We start from the raw sequence: 22,785 nt of genomic DNA, 5'->3' as shown, positions 1-22,785 counted from the left end.
AAAACCTACCATTATAGTTTGTCTCCTGAGTCCTTGCCGGCTAATAGTAGCTAATATAAATGATGCATTCCATTACAGCATTAAGTAAAATAATGTTAAGTGGTCTAAGTAGCACAGCATTTCTTAGTGAAGGAGAGCAGACTAGGATTGTAAAAAGATGATTTAAGAGAGACCTCTACATTTGGCTCTCATACCATTCAGATAACTGACAGTAGCACTGGAAGACATAATGATCGTTTTGTGTTTCAGACGGCTTTGCTGCTTAAAACCCAGTGTCCGGTTTTTGCTGAGGTGGGCTGTTCCCCATGTGGTGCACAAGACCAGAAGTGCAGGCTGTTCCCTGATGAGAGGTAATGAATGCTGCTTCCTTGCAGGAACCTTTTTCTCGTTTTCTTTGGGTGAAAGCCTAGTACTCCTTTTATGAAAATGATTTTTAGCAAGGATTATCTATCTGTGAAAAGAAAAAGACTTCAGAATGAAAATTTTAGATAACTATAGCATTGCTTTGTAGATTTATAGCAACTGGTTAGAATAAATTAGTTCAAAATTGATCTGAAATTCTCATATGCTAATAGTGGGGATGTAAAATATTATGACTTTGGCAGGCAGTTTGGCTGTTTCTTCTTTTTTTTTCTGAGACAGAGTCTTGCTCTGTCACCCAGGCTGCAGTGCAATGGCGCAATCTCAGCTCACTGCAACCTCCACCTCCTGGGTTCAAGCAATTCTCCTGTCTCAGCCTCATGACTAGCTAGGATTACAGGCATACGCCACCACACCCAGCTAATTTTTGTATTTTTTAGTAGAGACGAGGTCTCACCGTGTTGGCCAGGCTGGTTTTGAACTCCTGACCTTATGATTCGCCCACCTTGGCCTCTCAAAGTGCTGGGACTACAAGCGTGAGCCACCGCACCCTGCCAGCTGTTTCTTAAAAAGTTAAACATACAGCTATTGTATGACCCAACTATTTCACTTTTAGATATTCACACAAGAAAAGAAAGCATAGGTTCTTACAAAGCTTTTACATTAAGGTTCATAACAGTTTTGGTTAGAAGAGCCCAAAACTGGAAACAACATAAATGTCCATCTGGAAATAACTTAAATGTCCATCAGTAAGTGAATGGATAAGCAAATTGTGATATAGTCATACAATGGACTCTCATCAGCAATAAAAAGGAATGAACTATTGTTATATACAACAGTGTGTATATAATCTCAAAATACTTAACCCTGAGTGAAAGAAGCCACGTCCCCTTAGGTCACATACTATATTTCGTTTATATAAAACTCTAGAAAATGCAAACTAATCTCTAGTGACAGACAGCAAATAAGTGATCACCTGGTGGAGAAATGGAGTGGTTACAAAGAGGAGGAAGGAAACTTAATGGTATAACAAATGTCCAAACTTATCAAGTTGTATGTTTTAAATATGTGCAATTTATTATGTCAATTATGTTGCATTAAAGCTGTCTTTAAAAAAGATTTCCTGGGTTTCTCTAGAGCAGCAGGCTATGGAATTGAGCTTTTCGCAGTGATGGAAACTTCTATCTGTGCTGTCTAGTTCCATAGCCACAGGTAGTTATTTAGCATCTGCAATATAGCTAGTGTGACTGAGGAGCTGAATTTTAAATTTTATTTCGTTTAAATTCAATTTAATTGAAATGGCCACATGTGACCAGTAGCTACCGTATTGGACAGTAAGGCTTTGCAGCTCAAGCTTCAGAGTTGAAAGAATAAGAGAATTCCATGGTAACTAAGTTTAAGTCTTAGGAGTTTGTATTCCATAACCTCAGGCTCCATGCCATCCTTGAGAGTTCAATTACAGTAGGTAAGAGAACCTTTGAAGGCACCTTTCTTTAGTAAAAATTACAGTGAAAAGTAGCTATGTAGACTCCTGGAGTTTTCAACAATTGGCATGTAGATATCAACAAAAGGAAATGTTTACAGGATGCTAACCCTGTGGGATTTGCAAAGTACCCAATCTTAAAGATCCTTTACAGTATGTTTTTTTTTTTTTTTTTTTCTGAGTACATTTAAATGAGAGTTGATCAGGTCTTCTCTTGGATATCAATTGGGCTTCTCCCTTGAAAAAAAGAGGGAAAAATGAAAATATATATCTGCTTATTATCCTGGAAAAAGGCAAAAAAGAGAAAAAAGCAAATATATCTAACAACAAAGAAAGAAAAAACCCTTAAATGTAGGAATTTTTTTTTTTTTTTTTTTTTTTTTTTTTTTTTTTTGAGACAGAGTCTCGCTCTGTCGCCCAGGCTGGAGTGCAGTGGCGCAATCTTGGCTCACTGCAAACTCTGCCTCCTGGGTTCACGCCATTCTCCTGCCTCAGCCTCTCCAAGTAGCTGGGACTACAGGTGCCCGCCACCACGCTGGGCTAATTTTTTGTATTTTTAGTAGAGACGGGGTTTCACCGTGGTCTGGATCTCCTGACCTCGTGATCCGCCCACCTTGGCCTCCCAAAGTGCTGGGATTACAAGTGTGAGCCACCGCGCCCGGCCCTAAATGTAGGAATTTTTTTAAATGTTTCTGATTGCCACTGATATCAAGCATTTAAAAGCCTCAGTGTTACTGCATGCTGTGGAAAATTAAAGAGCAATTTAATGTTTACATTGTTTTTCCTTTCGTTGGCTGCTAAGCTAAATCACTTTCTCTTTTTCTGTTTAGAATGTTAGAAGAGAAGGAAGAGCCAGGATTTCTCACTGGTTTAAAGATTCCTGCCCCATGGGCTGCTGGAAAGACTGTGGAAACAGTCCACCCTGTCAGAGACAACTATAAATTTAAAGAAACGGTCCATATCCCAGGAGCTCGCTGCCTGTACCTTAGATTTGATAGCAGATGCTCTTCACAATATGACTATGACAAAGTAAGTAAGAACTGGGTTATTATTGATTCCACCTCGAGTAAGCTGATTCTTAGATGCTTCTTATTTTTCTTTGCTGCTGGTCACCATTCTTGACTGATTTCTGTCTGCAGATATCTCTAAGGAGAACTTTCCTAAGATAAAGTTGTTATCTTTGAAGGGTAGTGATTGAGGGAGTTAAAGAAACACCACCTCTGCAGGCTAAGAACAATGTTTTAATGATATGTTGAAAGTGTACTTTGTAAGCTTTCAGGTGCTTAGATCTGAGTGGAAGGAAATGTTCCTTTTCATTCTGCTTACCCCCTGCCCTCCCTCTGTGCTTGAAGTTACCCCAGATGTGTGATGTCCATTCATCTAGAAAGGTCTCACTGCCCAATTCTTGGGGCTTCTCATGTATCTTTCGGGAAAAGGTGGTTTTTTAGAAGGGTTTCGGAGGTGCTAGGGTCTGGTTTATATTTATTTAAACATTTGTTCTTTTTTTGAGGAAGAGTAGTTTCCAAGCTGGTGGCTTAACAGTTATGAACGAAAGGAAGTATCTTAGGGGTTGAAGCATTTTCTTCTACTTAGAATTATTGAATTGTAACCCGTCATGTGGTCTTAGGGGGAAAGGCTAATGAAATATGTAACATATGAAAGAACAGTTGGAGGATTATCTAATAGCTTCGTGCATACTATTTTTATGTAGCTTCTTAGTGATCTGTTGTCTCTCTCCCCTGTGAACTGTGTGAGGGCAAATGGGCTTAAATCCTAGCAGGGGATTCTAACTTCTGAGGCTGGCTTTTAAAAAATTCTATGCAGGGAGGTTTTTAGGTTAAAAATAAAGGACTTCTTAACTGTATATACTATGAGATGGTGAAACACATTTCTGGGCAAGTTATAGAATCCTCTTCCCCATTATCTTTTAGGATAGTGAAGATTCCCAAGTGTCCCCAAAGCCTTGTCTTCAAAACTCACCTTAGCTGGAAGCAAGAAAATATATGAGATGATCTTTAGTAGGCCTTTCAGAAACATATCTCCTAGCATCAGTCCACCATAATTCATAGCTCCTGGCATTGGCTATCCCCATTTCCCAGGTTCAGGTGAAGTGACTTTTAATATAGAAATGGGAGAGGCTGCCATTTTAGTTGGTGTCATTTTGTTTCTCCTTTAAAAACCGTATTTTGCATTTCTGATATGCGCTAACTTATGCCTGCAGTAGACATTAGTGTTAAATGGTGAAGCACAAAGAGGCTTACTACATGGATAAAAGTACATTTACTTTTCCAGTGGTCCCTGGCTGGTGTCAGCAAAAGGCCCCAAAGGGTAAGAAATCACAAAATAATAAGCATTTAGGGCTGAAGATAGAGCTACTAAATCTGAACTTAGATGCAGTGAGAAGCAGTCAGAGTGCACATTAGAAGACAGGGTTTGGTATTTACAGAAGCCAGAGCTTTATTTTTCCTATGGAAGTCTTTGAATGCCAAATGAGCTATAAATGTTTCTTCTGCCGATTAGAAAGTCAGCCAGCTGGTTATAAATGAATCAGAGAAATATCGATACATGAAAACTGACCCAAGAAGCAGCAACCCCCTTTCTGGCCCAAATTTGTATCATTTTCTTTTTATACCATTAAGCAACATCCTAAGAATATATGGCTTATTTTCAATTTGTTGCATTTTTAAAAATTCTTATTTATTCATTGATTTTTTTTTTGGTGCTTTTATTTTGTTGTTGTGTTAGATATAACCATATTTCCATCTGTATTTGCTCACTTTATTTATTTTGGGGAGGACTTAAGGGGCCAAACTAACTGTTATTAATGAGTTATTTGTTATTAATTAGCATTAAAATAGCTATTTCAAAAATATTGATGTACAATAGCTGAGTATAACTATTTAATGTGAGGTCCCCAAGCCAATTAAAGTGTGGTAATATAAAAAGTGTACTTCTTTTTATTAAGAATTGTTGTTATTACTCTGTGGCTTCCCTGTAAATACCAATGACTGATTGCATCCAAACTAGTATCAGTTATACCTAAAAAAATTAGGAAATAGTAGTTATACTATAATGACACCAATGCCTGGTTATAATTGTATTTTAAACACATGTTTTTGCAGCCTTTTTATTTGTAGATGTTGTTTTTGTTTTTCTTTTACAGTCTAACAGTATATTTTCTGTTTTGAAGTTGGTGATATATGCGGGGCCTAACACAAACAGTAGGAAGGTTGCTGAATATGGAGGCAACACACTGGGATATGGCAGCCGTAGTGTCTTAGGAACTGGTTGGCCGAAAGACTTGGTGAAGGTATGGTATCCAGTCATAATCGCTTCCTAGAAAAGAAAATGAACTTGCAGTCCTCACAGGTCCAAGTACTAACTGTAATCCCAGAAAAACATTTGCCCTGGGGGCTTTTGTTGAGGTGGAGCCACCTTACCAGGCCTGTCAGCTCACTCCTTCTATTCAGAATGACCCTCCTTTCACTTGTAGGACATCAGACCCCTGTTCACTCCCTTTCACAAGTTACTCCATGGATAGAAGTTGTCACAGCATTTTCTTCCTTGTTGATTAAAAGGGTTGCTAGATCTTCCAGCTTAGTTCTCCTCTACACTCCCTGTTGACAAGTACCCTAGAACCACAAGGCCATTGCAGTGTAAAAGTATTGAGTTAATGTGTTCAGATGAATTTGGGCCTTTGGAGCAAAAACAATTATCCATTCTCAAACTGATAAAATTACTGCCACGCTTTGTAATTTGGCCCTCAAACTACTTACTGTGTATCTGCCTGGAATATGAATATAAAACTGAAATGTCTGTTAAAACCCAAAAATGTCTCCAAAGTCTGTTCCCAGGGCCTTTATTTCATATATGTTATGGACCCTCTTTAATTCAGCCATAGATGGCAAGCCATTTGTTAGAAATTATGGCCAGGTGCAGCTGCTCACACCTATAGTCCCATCACTTTGGGAGGCTGCAGCGGGCGGATCACCTGAGGTCGGGAGTTTGAGACCAGCCTGGCCAACATGGTGAAACCCCGTCTCTACTAAAAATACAAAAATTAGCCAGGCGTGGTGGTGTGTATCTGTCATGCCAGTTATTCAGGAGGCTGAGACAGGAGAATTGCTTAAACCCAGGAGGCAGAGGTTGCAGTGAGTCAAGATTGCACCATTGCACTGCAGTCTGGGCGACAGAACGAAACTCCATCTCAAAAAGAGAGAAATTATGCCCAAATCCGAGCAAGGTGGCTCACGCCTGTAATCCCAGCACTTTGGGAGGCTGAGGTGGACAGACTGCTTGAGCCCAAGAATTTAAGACCAGCCTGGGCAACATAGTGAGACCTCATCTCTACAAAAAAAAAATAAAAAAATTAGCTGGGCATGGTTCCGCACACTTGTAGTTCCAGCTACTCAGGAGGCTGAAGTGGGAGGATTGCTTGAGCCCGGGAGATTGAGACTGCAGTGAGCCATGATTGTGCCACTGCACTCCAGCCTGGGTGACAGAGTAAGACCTTGTCTAAAAAAAAAAAAAAAAAATTATTCTCAAGATTTGATTAACCTTTACCTTGATCTTGCTAATGGGTAACTGTGGCCCATTTCACAGATGCCTCATCCCAAAGGCTACCTCATCAGGAGAGACACTTAAAGGATTGGTTGTCTAAATGAGAGGGAATAGAATTTGAATCAAAAAGCAAATGAGAAAAGGAGTGAAATATTGCTGTGGTCCTTTTTGAAAGTAAACCTCTGAAATTCATTGCTCTTTTGAAAATTGTGTATCTTGTTTTTAAAGTGCATTTCCCTCCCTTCCTTAAATTTTAAGGTGGAAGGAGATACAGTCACCTTCTCCTTTGAAATGAGAAGTGGCCGTGAACACAACACTCCTGATAAAGCCATGTGGGGCTTTGCTTGCACAGTTCGCGCTCAGGTACTTGAATCTAACCACTGCCGTGGACAAAATGTACTATCTGCTATGTGCCTTGATTACATACATCATATTTGCCTTGGAAACAGGGCAGAATATGAGTCACTCTTTCATCTTTCTCTTCTAGTTGGCACGAGTCAACTCCTTGCAGTTAGTAGTACTTTTACAGAATAAAACTAGCCATGATCTAAAATCAACTCAGCAGCACAGAAATAAATCTATTGATTGGAGCTCCCTCTTCAAAGCTTGGGGAGGTGACCTGACCCCAGCATCTTTCCACAGGGCAAAGAGGACTCAATAGAACTTAATAGAAATAAGCACTTGGATCCTGGGTTTTAAGAGTAGTTAAGCATCCTGCAGGGCATGGTGGCTCACACCTGTAATCCCAGCACTTTGGGAGGCTGAGGTGGGCGGATCAACTGAAGTCAGGAGTTCGAGATCAGCCTGGCCAACTTGGTGAAACCCCGTCTCTACTAAAAATGCAAAAATTAGCCAGGTGTGGTGTGGCGGGCACCTGTAGTCCTAGCTATTCGAGAGGCTGAGGGAGGAGAATCACTTGAACTGGGAGGCAGAGATTGCAGTGAGCTGAGATCATGCCACTGTACTCCAGCCTGGGTGATAGAGTGAGACTGTCTCAAAAATTGAAACAAACAAAAAAAACCAGAGTACTTAAGCATCCTACTTAAGTTGCTGATTCCAGTTGCCTGATTCCAAAAACGTATTTTAGACTTTGAGGTTTCTTAAGCTTAACCAAGCTAAGACTCTCCAGAGTGGCATTAACTGCTAGAATGTAAGCTCCCTGAGAGCAGGGATCTTCATTTCATTCTGCGATGTATCTCAGGCACCTAGAACAATGGCTGGCAGACATAGGACACCCAGTAAATTATTTCTTGAATGAATTCACTGCAGTCATTGACAACATCACAGTTTGAGCACAGGGTGGAAGTGAAAAAACGAAATAGTGATTTATACTTAGGTGGGCACAACAGAGAGGAAGCTATCAAAGAATCAGGCTTCTTTATTTCATTTGTACTATTTATTTGATTTGTACTATTGTATATGGGGTCTGATCAACTATTTTCTCTCCAAAAATGTGTTGAGACTTCACTCTGGTCATTCCAGTGCCACCATCTAGTCATGATTTGGGTGCTGTACCTGTGTCCCCTAGCAGTGATACTCGATGCTGCTCTGTAGAACCCTGTGGTTGGGGACAGCATAGTGTGGGGCAGCACAGGTAGTAGCCTCTGCCAGTGTGCACTGACCAGCGTGGTTTACCCCTGTCTGCATTGTAGGAGTCTTCGGAGGATGTCTCAGGAGGCTTGCCCTTTCTGGTAGACCTGGCTTTAGGTCTGTCTGTGTTAGCTTGTTCCATGTTAAGAATCCTGTACAATGGACCAGAAATTACCAAAGAAGAAGAAGCCTGTCAGGAGCTATTGCGGTCCAAACTTTTACAAAGGTAACAAAAAGGTTGAAATTGAGCTAGTGTTGCCTGCAAAGGAAAAAGGACTTTATGTGGAAAAATCCTTCTGGTACATTTCCCAGGTGATTGTGCCTACTGCCTGGCAATTTCATGGGTGTCATTGTGTCTAAGAAATAAGATGAAAATTACACCATAGTGCTTTCTGGCCCTTACTTTACTAAATTTAAAATTACGTCTTTGAACTGCATAAGCTTTTCTCCAACACAATTATTGTCTAATTAAATTGAATGATCCCCAAGAGGATGGGTGGATGTGTGATAAAGCAAACACAGCAAATGTTTATTGTACAATCTAGACAAATGTGTCTGTGGACATTAACCATGTCATTCTTTCAGCTTTTCTGTACATTTAAAAGTTTTAATGATTAAATATTGGGGGGGAGCTAGATCCCCAAAGATGGGCTTTCATACAATGCTCACTTTTCTTTAGCTTCTGGAGAAGGTTTGATGAGTAATTACTTAACACAGAATGTGATCCTTCATATGTTTGATGTATCCGCAAACGTCCAATAGCTTTCCAATAATCTTGTTGAGAGAGGAAGTGAAGAGCCTCTTTTCTGTCTGCTCAGGTGCCAGTGGCAGGTGGAGGCCAATGGTGTGATCTCCCCTGCCCTTACTCCGAGCCCCTCTCCACTGCCTCTGACCATAGAGGAAGACAGAGAATTCACCTACCCCTCTGATGTCCTCGTGCCTCCTGTTGGAAACTACTTTGATCTGCCTCGGATCAGACTGCCTCCAGGAATCATGATAAAGCTCAGGGAAATTTCTGGGCGTGCTAGACCTCAATTTAGACCAAGTATAAAGTATGTTGCTGCGTAGTGTTTTACTTTTCCCAATGGGAAAAAAAGTTTAAACAATTGAAATGGGTGTATTTCTTCTGTGGTCTAGTAAATGAAACTTTAATTTTATGTTTACTCCATGAATGTTAAAATTAACCAAGTCTGGAGGGCCCACCAGGCGGTATTCCAGATTAGGGGCTCTCAAAATTTGGCCCTCCAGTCAGCAGCACTGGCATCACTTGGGAACTTGTTGGTTCTTGGACCCCATTTTACACCTATTGAATCAGAAGGTCTGAGGATGGGGCGCAGCTTAACAAGTTTCCCATTTGACTGATGCATGCTAAAGTGTGACAAGTGCTAGGTTTATCTCTAGTATTTTCACCTTCTACCAGCAGTCAGCCTCTACTTTACTTTCCAGAGTCTAGAGACCTGTATTTATTTTTGATGCCTAGAGAAATGGTGAGGAGTTCTTTAATGTAGAATGTACAGACTTACAGTTACAAATGTCTGTGGTATTCTTGCTTAAAGTCAAGTCTGTTTTGCAGGCCTCTGCTCTGCCTCCTGAGGCAGGATTTCAGAGAGAAAACTTTAGAAAATATATGAAATTTAAAATGAAAAAAATACAGAAAACACTATTGTTTTCAGCCCAACATCTATATGTACTGAACACTGCAGGCCATAATACTGCATAAAATTAATTAGTGGATAGATGCTGCTGAAGATCTTTTCTTAGCCTTAGCCCTCTTCCAGCTGTAATATGTCTCTAACTCAAAATGTAGCAATCCTAGAAAATGAAGTCTTTTTTTTTTTTTTTGAGAGGGAGTCTCGCTCTGTCACACAGGCTGGAGTGCAGTGACGTGATCTCGGCTCACTACAACCTCTGTCTCCTAGATTCAAGAGATTCTCCTGCCTCAGCCTCCCGAGTAACTGGGACTAAAGGCACACGCCACTACACCCAGCTAATTTTTGTATTTTTAGTAGAGATGGGGTTTCTCCATGTTGACCAGGCTGGTCTCAAACTCCTGACCTCAAGTGATTCGCCCGCCTCAGCCTCCCAAAGTGCTAGGATTACAGGCTGAAGTCTCTACTCTTGATTTTCAGCTTTATCAGCCAATGTCAGTTTTATCAGTTAATATACTAAATTATTTGCCAACATAAGACTCCGACAATGCCATTATACTATTCATACCTCTTACTCTATTGTAATAAAGGAAGTGTGATGAATATTTAATATCTTTAGATCAAAGCCTAAGTTCTTCAACCTATAAAATACTATCTTGGGCCTGGGGCATGGTGGCTGATGCCTGTAGTCCCAATACTTTGGGAGGCCAAGTCAGGAGGATCGCTTGAGCCCAGGAGTTCAAGACCAGCCTGAGCAACATAGTGAGAAACCGCCACCCTAAATTTTTTTTTCTTAAATTAGCTGAGCATGGCAGCATGCACCTGTAGTCTCAGCTACCCAGGAGGCTGAGGCAGGAGGATCCCTTGAGCCCAGGAGTTTGAGGCTGCAGTGAGCCATGATTGCTCCACTGAACTGCAGCCTAGGTGACAGAGGGAGACCCTGTTTCTAAAAAAATAAAAAATAAAAATAAAATACGGTATTGAGAAGCTGAGAGCATGGCATATATCTGACTGATTTCCATTGTGATCACAGAGAAGTGATTCAGCCAGACGTGATGGAGGAAATGGTGGTATCTTGTGTTATTAAGCACTTGAACTTGGTTGATGCACTGCAGTCTCTAATAAATTTCCAATATCAAGAGGAACATGCTGAAGAATATGATTTATTATGTAAAATTATGGGAGAGACCTTTAAGAAGCTCAATGCCATGGAGAGACAGCTGCAGGTAAATGTCTGATAACTGTTGGAAATAATTTCTTTTATGAAAATTTAAAGAAATTTAGAATGTGATCTAATTTTTAAAATTACTATTATGACTAAAATTTTGAATTGTACTTGTTTTTATTTTGCATCCATTTTAATGTATTTATTAGAGTGTTGCAGAACTGGAACAAAAATGGCAAAGTGAAGTTGATGATGCCATGCAGGGGAAACTGGAGAACAACATGCCTTTCTTTTATGATTACCATTTTAATGAGGTGAGCAAAGTGTATGATTTGTCACTGGGGCATTGCCATTTAGAGAGCAAAGGTATATACTGTGTGTGTGTGGGGGGGGGTGTGTGTAGAGGTAAAATAATGTCATTTCCTAAAATGTTGCACGCTCCAAAAACATACCCATTCTTTAAAAGAGGTTAAATGAAAATTGATTAGATCAGCATGCAGTATACAAATAATTACTCATTAGGTTGTTTTTTTAACTGATTAATAGTTTTATAAAGATATATAAAGAAGTTGTCATCATGGTCAAATTTTGCTTTCAAGCCTTAAAAAACAAAAAATAGGCAAAATTATAAGCCCTGAAAGAATTCCCAGAAAGTAGTCAATGCCATTTTTAATCATTAAAATATCAAATAATAACTTACAAATGAGTTTCAAGCATAGAAATGTGGACCAAAGGTGGTGGTTTTTCTCTGAAATTTTCTGTTCATTTTAATATATGTATAGTAAAACTTGGTTCTTGCAGATCCTGCATACCATCTTTTTTTTCTTTAGAACAAAATGAAAGAACTAGAACTTTTATGTTCAATGAAGGAAGTCTCCTTTGATGGGAATGATCTTGAAAACATGGTCCTATCACTGAGGTTAGTCGTATTAATAACTATTAAGGCTATTATCACCTTGATGCTCAAAACACATTGTAAAGGTCTAGTCTCTTAATAAATATATTTTTTAATGTTGTGAATTTACTAAATATTTTAGAGTTGGAACTCATTTGGTAAATTGGAAATTTTGGTTTTAGCCTTCAAAAGTTAGCATAGGCATTTGAAACAGAAAAAGGAACCAGAAGTGGCCAGAGTTTCTAACACTGTTCCTTGGATGAGGAAACAGGGAAGTAAGCAGTATTGATTAGGTTACTTTTGCTTAGTTTCCCCTGTGTCTTCGCTTACTCTTTGTAAACATTTTTTTTTAATAGTTGTTTTTGGTAAGCTAGAGAACAACTCAATGCACATCAGTCTTTCTTTATAGGGAGAAGTTCCTACAAGAAGTGAATTCTCTTATTCAGAAACCCTCACACCCACTGGCTAAAACAAAGACGTTAGTGAAGAGTTTAATGAACCGAGCCGAGCTGTTGCTGCATGTCACCATCGCGGCCCAGTCGGGCCTCACGAGAAGCATCTCTGGGACCCCTGCTGAAACACCAGGTACTGCTCAAAGATAGCCCCTAATCGGCTTCTGATCCTACTCTGTTCATATAAGACACATCAGCTATATTTTGAAAAATTCACTCTTGGGTACTCTGAGAAAGGAAAACAAAAGGAAATTTTAACATATTTAATTTTGCCTTATACTTTGTCTACAAAGCACCTGAGTGACAAAAGAAAAACAAAGAAATACTTGTATGTCATTAAATTCCTGTGGTCAACTTCTTGTTTTCTTTATTTTATTTTTTGAGACTGAGTCTTGCTCTGTTGCCCAGGCTGGAGTGCAGTGGTGCAATCTTGGCTCACTGGAACCTCCACCTCTCGGGTTCAAGCAATTCTTCTGCTTCAGTCTCCCTAGTAGCTGGGATTACAGGCGCATGCCACCATGTCTGGCTAATTTTTGTATTTTTAGTAGAGACGGGGTTTCACTATGTTGGCTAGGTTGGTCTCAAACTCCTGACCTCAGGTGATCCGCCCGCCTTGGCCTCCCAACATGCTAGGATTACAGGTGTGAGCCACTGTGACCGTTTTTGTTTTCATACATATGTAATTATATTTCATAGTAACATATACAATTAGTCAACATCATGAATCTTGTAACATCATTTTTTCCTCTTTACTTGAAGCTGAGTTTGCATTTCATCTTTAGTAATTATGTGGAACCTTGTGGTATGACTTCCTGGGAATTAACTTTTTCTAGGTCACATTTATTTTTTATTTTTATTTTTTTACTTTTTTGAGATGGAGTGTCGCTCTGTTGCCCAGGCTGGAGTGCGGTGGCACAATCTCTGCTCACTGCAGTCTCTGTCTCCCAGGTTCAAGCGATTCTTCTGCCTCAGCTTCCCAGGTAGGTGGGATTACAGGCGCTCACCACCATGCCCAGCTAATTTTTGTATTTTTAGTAGAGACAGGATTTTGCTATGTTGGCCAGGCTGGTCTTGAACTCCTGACCTCAGGTGATCTGACCACCTCAGCCTCCCAAAGTGCTGGGATTACAGGGGTGAGCCACCACGCCCGGCCTAGGTCACATTTTAATTGTTAGCCTAAAAATGCATCTCTCAGGAAAATCACTGAGTCTTCTTACTTAAGACAGGATCTGTAACATGGCACAGCCCACAAGCATTCATTATTAACCTGAGAGATAAAGTTAAATAAACACGTTCTTAAATGAAAGAATCCATGTTACATAGCCCCGTTGCCCAGTGGGCAGTAGAGAGCAGGCAAACTTGTTTTCATCCCAACTGGTCATCTAAGGCTCTTACTTGGGATTCGAAGTCTAGGAGGACTCCCAGGGTCTCACTCTCTAATACAGGTTCTCCCTGAGAACTTTGGGGGAAGACACAGGTTTGGGAGAAAGTGTGTGGTACAATCACATGCCAGGATGGTCTGCTATACACATAAGCCCTTGTTAAAGGTCCTGTATATAGACCTGACCACTTAGTAAGGCTGTTAGTACTGTCCCAGATGCTCTTGACCTCAGAGATAACAGTATCTTCAAAAATTATACTTTTTTTATATTTAAGCTGTCTAACCACTCTTAAGACAGATACAAAATGGTTTTCTCAGCTGGGCACGGTGGCTTATGCCTGTAATCCCAGAACTTTGGGAGGCCAAGGCAGGAGGATTGCTTAAACCAGGAGTTCAAGACCAGGCTTTGCCACATAGCAGGACCTGGTCTCTACAAAAAAATATAAAACTTAGCCAGGCATGGTGGCATGCACCTGTAATCCCAGCTACTTGGGAGCCTGAGTTGGGAGGATTGCTTGAGTCCAAGAGTTCAAGGCTGCAGTAAGCCATGATTGTAGCACTGCACTTCAGCCTGGGCAACAGAGCAAGACCCTGTCTCTAAATAAATAAATTAGTGAAAATTTTAGAAAAATAAAACAATTTTTTTTCTGCACTTTCTCAACATCTTTTTTTCTTAGCTAGTCTTGACATAGAGTTTTATCTTCTTCCATTTAAGGATTGTTTTATAAAACATCTATTTCCCTGGACAGGGTTAAGGAGTATATCTTATAGAAAGACCCGTTCAGATTCCAACTCAAGTGTGATATTTATTCCTACCAACTATGATCAAAGCAGAGGTATCATTAAATGACAGTAAATCAGTTAAATAAATCTGGGGTTAAAGTGGGGGAAAAGGCCATCTCTGAAAAAAATGGATTTGGATGTATTTGAATTAAGAACTTTGGGCCAGGTGTGGTAGCTCACACCTGTAATCCTGGCACTTTGGGAGGCCAAGGCGGGCAGATCACTTGAAGTCAGGAGTTCGAGACCAGCCTGGCCAACATGGCGAAACACTGTCTCTACTAAAAAAATACAAAAGTTACCTGGGCGTGGTGGTGCACACCTGTAATTGCAGCTACTTGGGAGGCTGAAGCAGGAGAATCGCTTGACCCTGGGAGATGAAGGTTGCAGAAAGCCGAGATCAAACCACTGCACTGCATCCTGGGTGACAGAGCGAGACCCATCTCAAAAAAATAAGAAATTGAAAAATTTAAAAAAAGAAATTTGTGCTTTCCGGCAATACTTTCTGTGTCCTCTGTTGCTTTTTAGAATGCTTACGTTAAAGGGAACATTGATAGCTATGAAATTCAATGAATTTTTCAACTTTTCTTTGGAAAACCAATTTAATAAAAAGATTTTAATTTTTTTAAGTTAAAATAATTTTTAACCTAATACTTAGGTTAAAAAATTGATGTAAAAACCATCAGTATGCTGTGCTAGCGAGATTGGTGGCTGAACTGTGATAGAAAGCAAAGATACACTTAGACTGTTGGGTAGTTCTGTGTTGCATTTGGCTGTTGTACAGATAGCAGAAATGTCAGCCTTTTTTATTCCTTTTTTTCCAGCTTGTAAATCAGCTTCTGAAACAAAAGTGATATCTCACGCTGTCAGGCAGCCTGTTTTTCTTCGCAGCATGTCAGCTCCTTCTGACCTGGAAATGATTGGTAATGAAGATTTGGAATTTACTAGAGCAAATCAGAGGTAAATGGCTAATGGCCAGGGTTGGGTTCCCACATGCAGCTGAATGCATTCATCAAAACAAGCTCCGAGTGTGTTTCTCGTCTTGCCAGTCTGTTCTGTGTTCCCCGTAGGCGTCGCCACGTGACCAGCCACCGCAGCAGCTCCTTTACACTCCTGCAGTCGCTGGCCATTGAGGACAGCAGGGACAAGCCCACCTACAGCGTCCTGCTAGGGCAGCTGTTTGCTTTCATCGGCACCAACCCTGACCAAGCTGTACGTCACATTTTGCGGGCTCCAGATGAATAGCACCTAACAGCATGCGGGGTCTTGCGGCAGTTAGCAGGAGTCAAGTGTTCCTCCTTCTTGTGCATTTCAGGTGTCCAGTAGCAGTTTTCTTTTGGCTGCACAGACAAGGTGGCGGCGGGGAAACACTCGCAAGCAGGCACTGGTGCACATGCGGGAATTGCTGACAGCTGCCGTGCGAGTCGGGGGAGTGACGCATCTTGTGGGTCCAGTGACAATGGTCCTTCAGGGAGGACCCAGGTTAGTTGTTTCTGTTAGTTTATAGTGTCCTTTCTAGAATGGTCAGAGCCATTCCAAAGATATTCTTGGGTCCCAAACATAGGCGGTAGTATTTGCTAATGCTTTCCTCTAAAATATTTATATAAAAGTGGTACATGATCTTGCAAAAAACTCAACATGTTAATAGAACGTAAAACCCTCGGTATTCACCTTCTTCTCCTGAATTCCATTCTGTCCATTAAGAGCTCATTACAGCAACCATACATGAATAAGCAGCTGTATAATTATTTTTGTACACATAAATGTGTTTGTGTGTAAATTTTTTTCAACTTAATTCAGATTATATTATCCCTGCCTTTCTATAACCATGATTGTTTTGCTCAGTATGTCTTAGATATCTCAGATATCTGTGTTTTCGTATCAGCACATATAGGTCTGGTCTGCTTTATCTTTTTTTTATTTGACACAGAGTCTCACTCTGTCACCAAGGCTGGAATGCAGTGGCACGATCTTGGCTCATGGCAGCCTTCGCCTCCCGGGTTCAAGTGATTCTCGTGCCTCAACCTCCCAAGTAGCTGGGATTACAGGCACATGCCACCACACCTGGCTAATTTTTATATTTTTAGTAGAGATGGGGTTTCACCGTGTTGGCCAGGCTGGTCTCAAACTCCCTACCTCAGGTGATCTGCCTGCCTCGGCCTCCCAAAGTGCTGTGATTACAGGCATGAGCCACCGTGCCCAGCCTTTTTTTTTTTTTTAAACAGATTCTCGTTCTGTCACCCAAGCTGGCATGCAATGGCATGATCATGGCTCACTGCAGCCTTGACCTCCCCAGGCTCAAGCGATCCTCCCACCTCAGCCTCCCAAGTAGCTGGGACTATAGGTGCATACCACCACGCCTAGCTAATATATTTATTTTTTGTGGAGACGGGGTCTTGCCATGTTGCCCAGGCTGGTCTCAAATTTCTGGGCTCAAGGGATCCTCCTGTCTCAGTCTCCCAGACTGCTGGGATTAAAGGCATGAGCCACCACACCTGGCTGCTTTAAGATTTTTAAGAGCTCATAGATATACATTATATAGATGACCTTTTCTAAAAAAATTAACTCATCCTCTGCTGATGGACACGTAGGTTCATTTGTCTTTATTTCTTTTGTTTTTGTTTTGTTTTGTTTTTGTATTAACAACCTCCTTTTACCTATATTTTTATATTTTTCCATGACTGTTATTACTGAACCAATTTCTAAAAATGTAATCATAGATACTAACTCTGAAGATGATTTTATAACTCATTTGTGAGTTGTTCTATATGAGCTTCCTATTGGTCTTCAAAGATCTTCAAGTAGAAATAGAAAACTCATTTCTCTACAAGCCCTGGACTGGAGCTGCTGGAGGCTGCTGTGATTTCTGACAGTTCTTTGAGGAATTCTGGCCAACAGGCAGAGAGGGTCCAGTGGCTGGAGGAAAATGGGTTAATTAAGAGCTGAAGTGAGTATCTTGAGAAATCTTGAGATCCTCCCACCTCAGCCTTCCAAGTAGCTGGGACTACAGGAGAGGTCAGACTATTCTTTGGAAACAAGTCCAAAATTTCAGTGGCTTAAAAGTCAAAATTTTGTTGGGCCCAGTGGCTCATACCTATAATCCCAGCACTTAAGGAGGCCAAGGCAGGAGGATCACTTGAGGCCAGGAGTTCAAGACCAGCCTGGGCAATATAGTGAGACCTTGTCTCTACAAAAAAGAAAAAATTAGCTGGAGTGGTGGGGCATGCCTGTGGTCCCGGCTACTGGGGAAGCTGAGGCAGGAAGATCGCTTGGGGCCAGGAGGTTGAGGCTGCAGTAAGCTATGATCGCACCACCCTGCACTTCAGCCTGGGCAACAGAGCAAAACCTTGTCACAAAAAAATGAAGAAGACAAAATTTTAGGTCTTGCTTCTGTTCATGATGGGTTCATGCTGGCTCATGGTAATCACAGAGGAGGAAACCATCACCTTGAGAGCTGCCAGGCTCCTTGTCAGCACTCTGGCTCATAGACCAGACTTGTCACTGCCCAGCCAACCACAGGGTGCCCAGAAAGAAATAGTGAAAAGCCCTAATGATTACCACAGCCTATTTCTAGAATTTAATTTCTCCATAAAACTGGCAGCACTATTCCTTTTTCCCTCGATTATTGTCATTTGTCAGAAAGTTGAAAAAAAAAAATGTAGAAAATGCCAAAAAATAAAATGAAAATCACCTACAAGTACACCCTCTTAAGGTAACATCTGTTAATACTTTAGTGTCTGTGTTCTAACTGTAGATGTCTCCTGTAGTGTTCTTAGTGGTTCTGTAGCACTGCATTATATGCTTGAAACTTTAACAAATTCCCTATTTTTGAACATTAGGTTTTGCTTGTTTGTTTTTGCTTTTATAAACAATACTATGTTGCATGTCTTTGTAGATAAATCCTGATAGTTTCAGTTCTAAACTAATATTAATTGGTATAGAATCGGCCCTATGTTGTGTTTTTACATTGGGAAGGTTTTATTTTATATCAACTAGGCTTTCATCTTCTGTTAATAACTGAAGTGTGAACTCAAAAACAGGCACTTAGCTAATCCATTTGAGCCTTTGTTGTCTCATTGATAAAACTGCCTTGGCTAGGCACAGTGGCTCAGGCCTGTAATCCCAGCACTTTGGGAGTCCGAGGTGGGAGGATTACTTGAGCTCAGTAGTTTGAAACCAGCCTGGGCAACATAGCAAAACATCATCTCTACTAAAAGTCAAAAAAATTAGCTGTATGTGGTGGTGTGCATCTGTGGTCCCAGCTACTTGGGAGGCAGAGGTGGGGAGGATCACCTGAGCTCAAGAGATCAAGGCTGCAGTGAGCTGTGATCGTACCACTACACTCCAGCCCAGGTAACAGACCAAGACCCTGTCTCTAAAAAAAAAGAAAAGAAACTTATAGTATTCAGTGCTACTTAGATTATTGTAGACGTGTCTGAAATAACTGGTTTCATGATCAAATAAGTTTGGAAAATGTTGAATGTCCTCTGCTTGTAGAGAGGCCATTCACTTTACCCTTACTGAAGGCTCTGAAAAGTCCTACAGTAGTCTGTTTTAATTTCCCTAACCCAGGATTTCCCAGACTTTTCTGGAGTGTAGACCACTGTTTTGGAGGCACACCTAAAACTTCTGCCCAGCAGTCTTGGATAGTTTGGGAAACACTGAGCTGGATGTTCTTCAAGATCCCTTCAGGGGATCTGGATTCATCCAGATACTCTAGAGTTTCTCAAGAGGCCTCTCCTGCTCAGCCACTCATCTTCACATGGTTCAGGAAGCCTGAGCTTTGGTTTCTCTTTCACAGAATTGAAGAACTCACATGTGGTGGGATGGTCGAGCAGGTCCAGGAAGCCTTTGGCGAGACCATGACCTCTGTTGTGTCTTTGTGTGCTCGTTACCCTATCGCTTGCGCAAATAGCATTGGACTCTTATGTACCATACCTTATACCAGGTAAGTGTGGAAAGGCCTTTTGTTATATGTAAGTTACACTGCAGTATAGTCGATTAAGTGAAAGTATTTTTAATTTTAAAAATTGGATTTTTTGCTTTCATTATCCAGAACTAGCTATACAAAACTTTTCTCCTGAAAGACACTTAAGGTTCCTATGTAAATTTCTTATTATTGAGTTCCTACATGACTAAATGCAGCCATTAGGATTATATTACATTGTGAAGATACAGAGGTTCAAAGAAAAATAAAAGGTCCCTAGGAAATTACTTACATATTTGGCAGAAATATTTTGCATATACACATTTATTTCCTCTCTTGGGTCACTTAGTTACTAATTTGAAGATGTCAAGCATTCATTGAATCCCCTTAGGACAAAATACATGATTTTTTTCCATCATGGCAACATTGAGTTGATTCCATCGAGTTTTGCTTTGATATTGTATATAAACAAACCAGAATTTGAAGTTCCTTGTTAATGAAGGGAATCATCATTATAAGAAAATCATTTTGTGTTTGATTGCACATGGCAATATCCTAAGTTGTAAGGAAAGAGCTGCACCAGCATGTTTTATGCCCCTTTGAACCTCCCATGAGAGTTTCCTGAGTATTGGTCAGTTACGTTTATCTAGTGTAATCCATGACCCTTTGTCAGGAGCGAAGAGAAGTGCCTGGTACGCAGTGGCCTTGTGCAGCTCATGGATCGACTGTGTAGCTTGAGCAGTCAGACCGAGTCCAGCTCCAGTGAGAAACAGACCAAGAAGCAGAAGGTGGCCACCATGGCCTGGGCTGCCTTCCAGGTGCTTGCCAACCGCTGTGTTGAGTGGGAAAAAGAGGAAGGTGAGATGCCGGACTCCTTTCTAGAGCTCACTGATTTCTTCTATTGGTGTGTTAGTTTATTGGTTTTTTTATGCTAAATGAGAGAGAGAAAGGCTCTATTAAATGACATGATCAGATGGGTTAAATCAGTGGATGATTGCATGAGAGACTTTTCCTCAGTGTGGTTCTATGAAAACTTACAGCATTATGATGAGACTAAATGATATCCCTGTACCCTGAAGGAGTATAGTAATCCCAGGAAATTGAGAAGATATTTTTTATTCTCTCCTTGTCAACACTGCTAACAGTTTCCAAATATATATTTTTTTAATTAAAAAAATTTATTAGACGCAAGGTCTGTCACCCAGGCTAGGGTACAGTGGTGCAATCATAACTCACTGTAACCTTGACCTCCCTGGCTCATGTGATAAGAGATCCCCCAACCGCAGCCTCCCAAGTAGGACTACAGGCGTACTCTACCGTGCCCAGCTAATGTTTTTTTTTGTTGCTGTTGTTTGTTTTTAGAGATAGGATCTTGCTATGTTGCCCAGGTTGGTCTCAAATTCCTGGCCTCAAGCAGTCCTCACGCCTTGGCATTCAAAAAAACAAATATTTTTTGAAGTGGCTTTTCAGTTGCATTTTCAAGGTGATGTTTCCAAATTTTATTTTTAGTGACCAATCCAAATAAAAAGTAAACCTGGGCTGGGTGCAGTGACACGTGCCTATAGTCCCAGCCACTCAGAAGGCTGAAGTGGGAAGATTGCTTGAGCCAGGGAGGTCGAGGCTGCAGTGAGCTGTGATCATGCCACTACGCTCCCTGGGCAACAGAGCGAGACCCTGTTTCAAAAAAAAAGTAAACTTGAAGGATAAATTTCCCAATAGGGTTCCAGGCCTGTGTATATAACTTGTTTATTTATCTGTTTATTTGTTCACGATGCATTTTAATGTCTTGAGAGTCTATTATATGCCAGGCAGAAGAATGTCTTGAGAGTCTATTATATGCCAGGCAGAAGATAAGGCATTATTCCTCCCTTAAAAATATGGTCTGGCATAGGCTGGGCACAGTGGCTCACGCCTGTAATCCCGCACTATGGGAGGCTCAGGAGGGCGGATCACCTGAAGTCAGGAGTTCGAGACCAGCCTGACCAACATGGAGAAACCCTGTGTCTACTAAAAATACAAAATTAGCCGGGCATGGTGGCACATGCCCGTAATCCCAGCTGCTAGGGAGGGTGAGGCAGAATTGCTTGAACCTGGGAGGCGGAGGTTGCGGTGAACCGAGATCGTGCCATTGCACTCCAGCCTGGGCAACAAGAGCGAAACTCCGTCTCAAAAAAAAAAGAAAAAAAGGTCTGACAGGGAAATAGACCAATAAGCAAATACTTATAGTGTAATCAGTGCCACAACTGAGGCAGATAGGAAGTGCAGTGGGAGTGTAGAGGTCCCAGAGACCAGCTGTGCTAGGGATCCAGCAAAGCTTCCCAGAGAAGGTGACACGGGAGTTACTCTTGAAGGATGGAGAAGACTTTCGAGCAGAACAGCATGTATAGACTCAGGGATCTAAAAGAGCATGGAAAGTTCAGGAAACAACAAATACTTTTTCATAACTTTTACATGCTTGGGAGGTTCTGGAACTATGGTGAACATGGAAGAATCCAGAAAGGTCTTTCATTGTGTTTGGGAAAGTATGAGTTAAGAAATCAAGATGTTTTCATCACCAGTGAAATAGTGATTCTTCCCTATCAATCAAAGTATGTTCTTTGGTTATGTATGGATTAATCATACTCAATTTTCATTAATAGTAATGTCTACCCCCCACATTGAGTTATTTTTAAAATAACTATTATCCTTTTTATGTATAGATATTATCTAATGAGGAGACACTATTAGATGGTTCATGAAACATTAAGCAAGATAAATGGACAAGGCTCGCCACCCCCTCAGGCTCACCATGGCACCCTTAGGTTTTCACCAAGCTCTTTTTTTCTTTCTTTAACTGCGAAGGTGGCTCCACAGAGGCTGTGCACTCAGGTCTGGCCCGGCAGGTGTCCAGCCTTCTCACTAACCATCTTGCCCGAGCCACAGAGTGCTGTGGCAACCAGGCTGCTGGGAATGACGCGCTCCAGGATGTCCTCAGTCTTCTCAATGATCTCTCAAGGTATGCAAGGTCCAGCCTGGAGCTCTGGGAGAAGCTGGCTTTCCTCTTGAACGATTGGGGTTTCTTTTGGTGGTGGTTGTCTTTTTGAAATAGCCAAATTACTAGGCCATTTTGACACACTCTTGCCTCAAAAAGATAATGGAGGATGAAGTCGTTGAAACATAGTATTTAGTTCCAAAATATAAGGATTATTTAGGTGAATAGCTAAATCATAAACTAATATATTATCATTTGCTTTAATACCTTACTGATAGCAGCTGCTAACCCTTCCCATAGATGCAGTTGTATTCATTAACCAAAAATCTTACCCTCATTATAGCAAGATTAAAGAGTAATGAGTCAGGGCCTATAATTAACTCACTTTCTCATGCTGTGTCTTTAAAAGAAGATATTCTGTGCTGGTTGTATACTCCCTGTGTGAGCCATGAGGCCCATAAAATATCCACATATGACTGACTGAATGTTATTTAGCTTTCTTGGAATATAACAGTTTTAGCTATGGCAGATCCTAGAACACTGAAGCCTGTACAACACTGTGTGATAGCTTT

General features: G+C 40.9%; 1 protein-coding gene across 12 annotated transcripts in view; it reads left to right on the top strand.

Moving 5' to 3' along the window:
* The window catches only part of HECTD4 (HECT domain E3 ubiquitin protein ligase 4), a 234,325-nt gene that overhangs the window by 134,684 nt on the left and 76,856 nt on the right, over window positions 1–22,785 (top strand). For 7 of the 12 annotated variants that reach the window (XM_063614388.1, XM_063614387.1, XM_055237549.2 and 4 more), the window contains exons 20-35: window positions 250–350; window positions 2,674–2,872; window positions 5,007–5,153; window positions 6,662–6,766; window positions 8,056–8,219; window positions 8,812–9,045; window positions 10,676–10,868; window positions 11,017–11,121; window positions 11,638–11,726; window positions 12,112–12,287; window positions 15,140–15,275; window positions 15,386–15,527; window positions 15,631–15,797; window positions 19,117–19,263; window positions 19,916–20,100; window positions 22,084–22,237. In XM_063614388.1, coding sequence (XP_063470458.1) covers window positions 250–350; window positions 2,674–2,872; window positions 5,007–5,153; window positions 6,662–6,766; window positions 8,056–8,219; window positions 8,812–9,045; window positions 10,676–10,868; window positions 11,017–11,121; window positions 11,638–11,726; window positions 12,112–12,287; window positions 15,140–15,275; window positions 15,386–15,527; window positions 15,631–15,797; window positions 19,117–19,263; window positions 19,916–20,100; window positions 22,084–22,237 — 2,444 coding nt within the window. Of the gene's footprint in view, window positions 1–249; window positions 351–2,673; window positions 2,873–5,006; window positions 5,154–6,631; window positions 6,767–8,055; window positions 8,220–8,811; window positions 9,046–10,675; window positions 10,869–11,016; window positions 11,122–11,637; window positions 11,727–12,111; window positions 12,288–15,139; window positions 15,276–15,385; window positions 15,528–15,630; window positions 15,798–19,116; window positions 19,264–19,915; window positions 20,101–22,083; window positions 22,238–22,785 lie in introns of all 12 variants that reach the window. The other 5 variants (XM_055237553.2, XM_063614390.1, XM_055237552.2 and 2 more) reach the window with 2 other exon arrangements.

The sequence above is a fragment of the Symphalangus syndactylus genome, chromosome 13 (genome assembly GCF_028878055.3).
Source record: "Symphalangus syndactylus isolate Jambi chromosome 13, NHGRI_mSymSyn1-v2.1_pri, whole genome shotgun sequence".
Lineage (NCBI taxonomy): Eukaryota > Metazoa > Chordata > Mammalia > Primates > Hylobatidae > Symphalangus > Symphalangus syndactylus.
The sequence above is the reverse complement of the archived record's forward strand: the minus strand, read 5'-3'. Positions and strand labels throughout refer to the sequence as shown.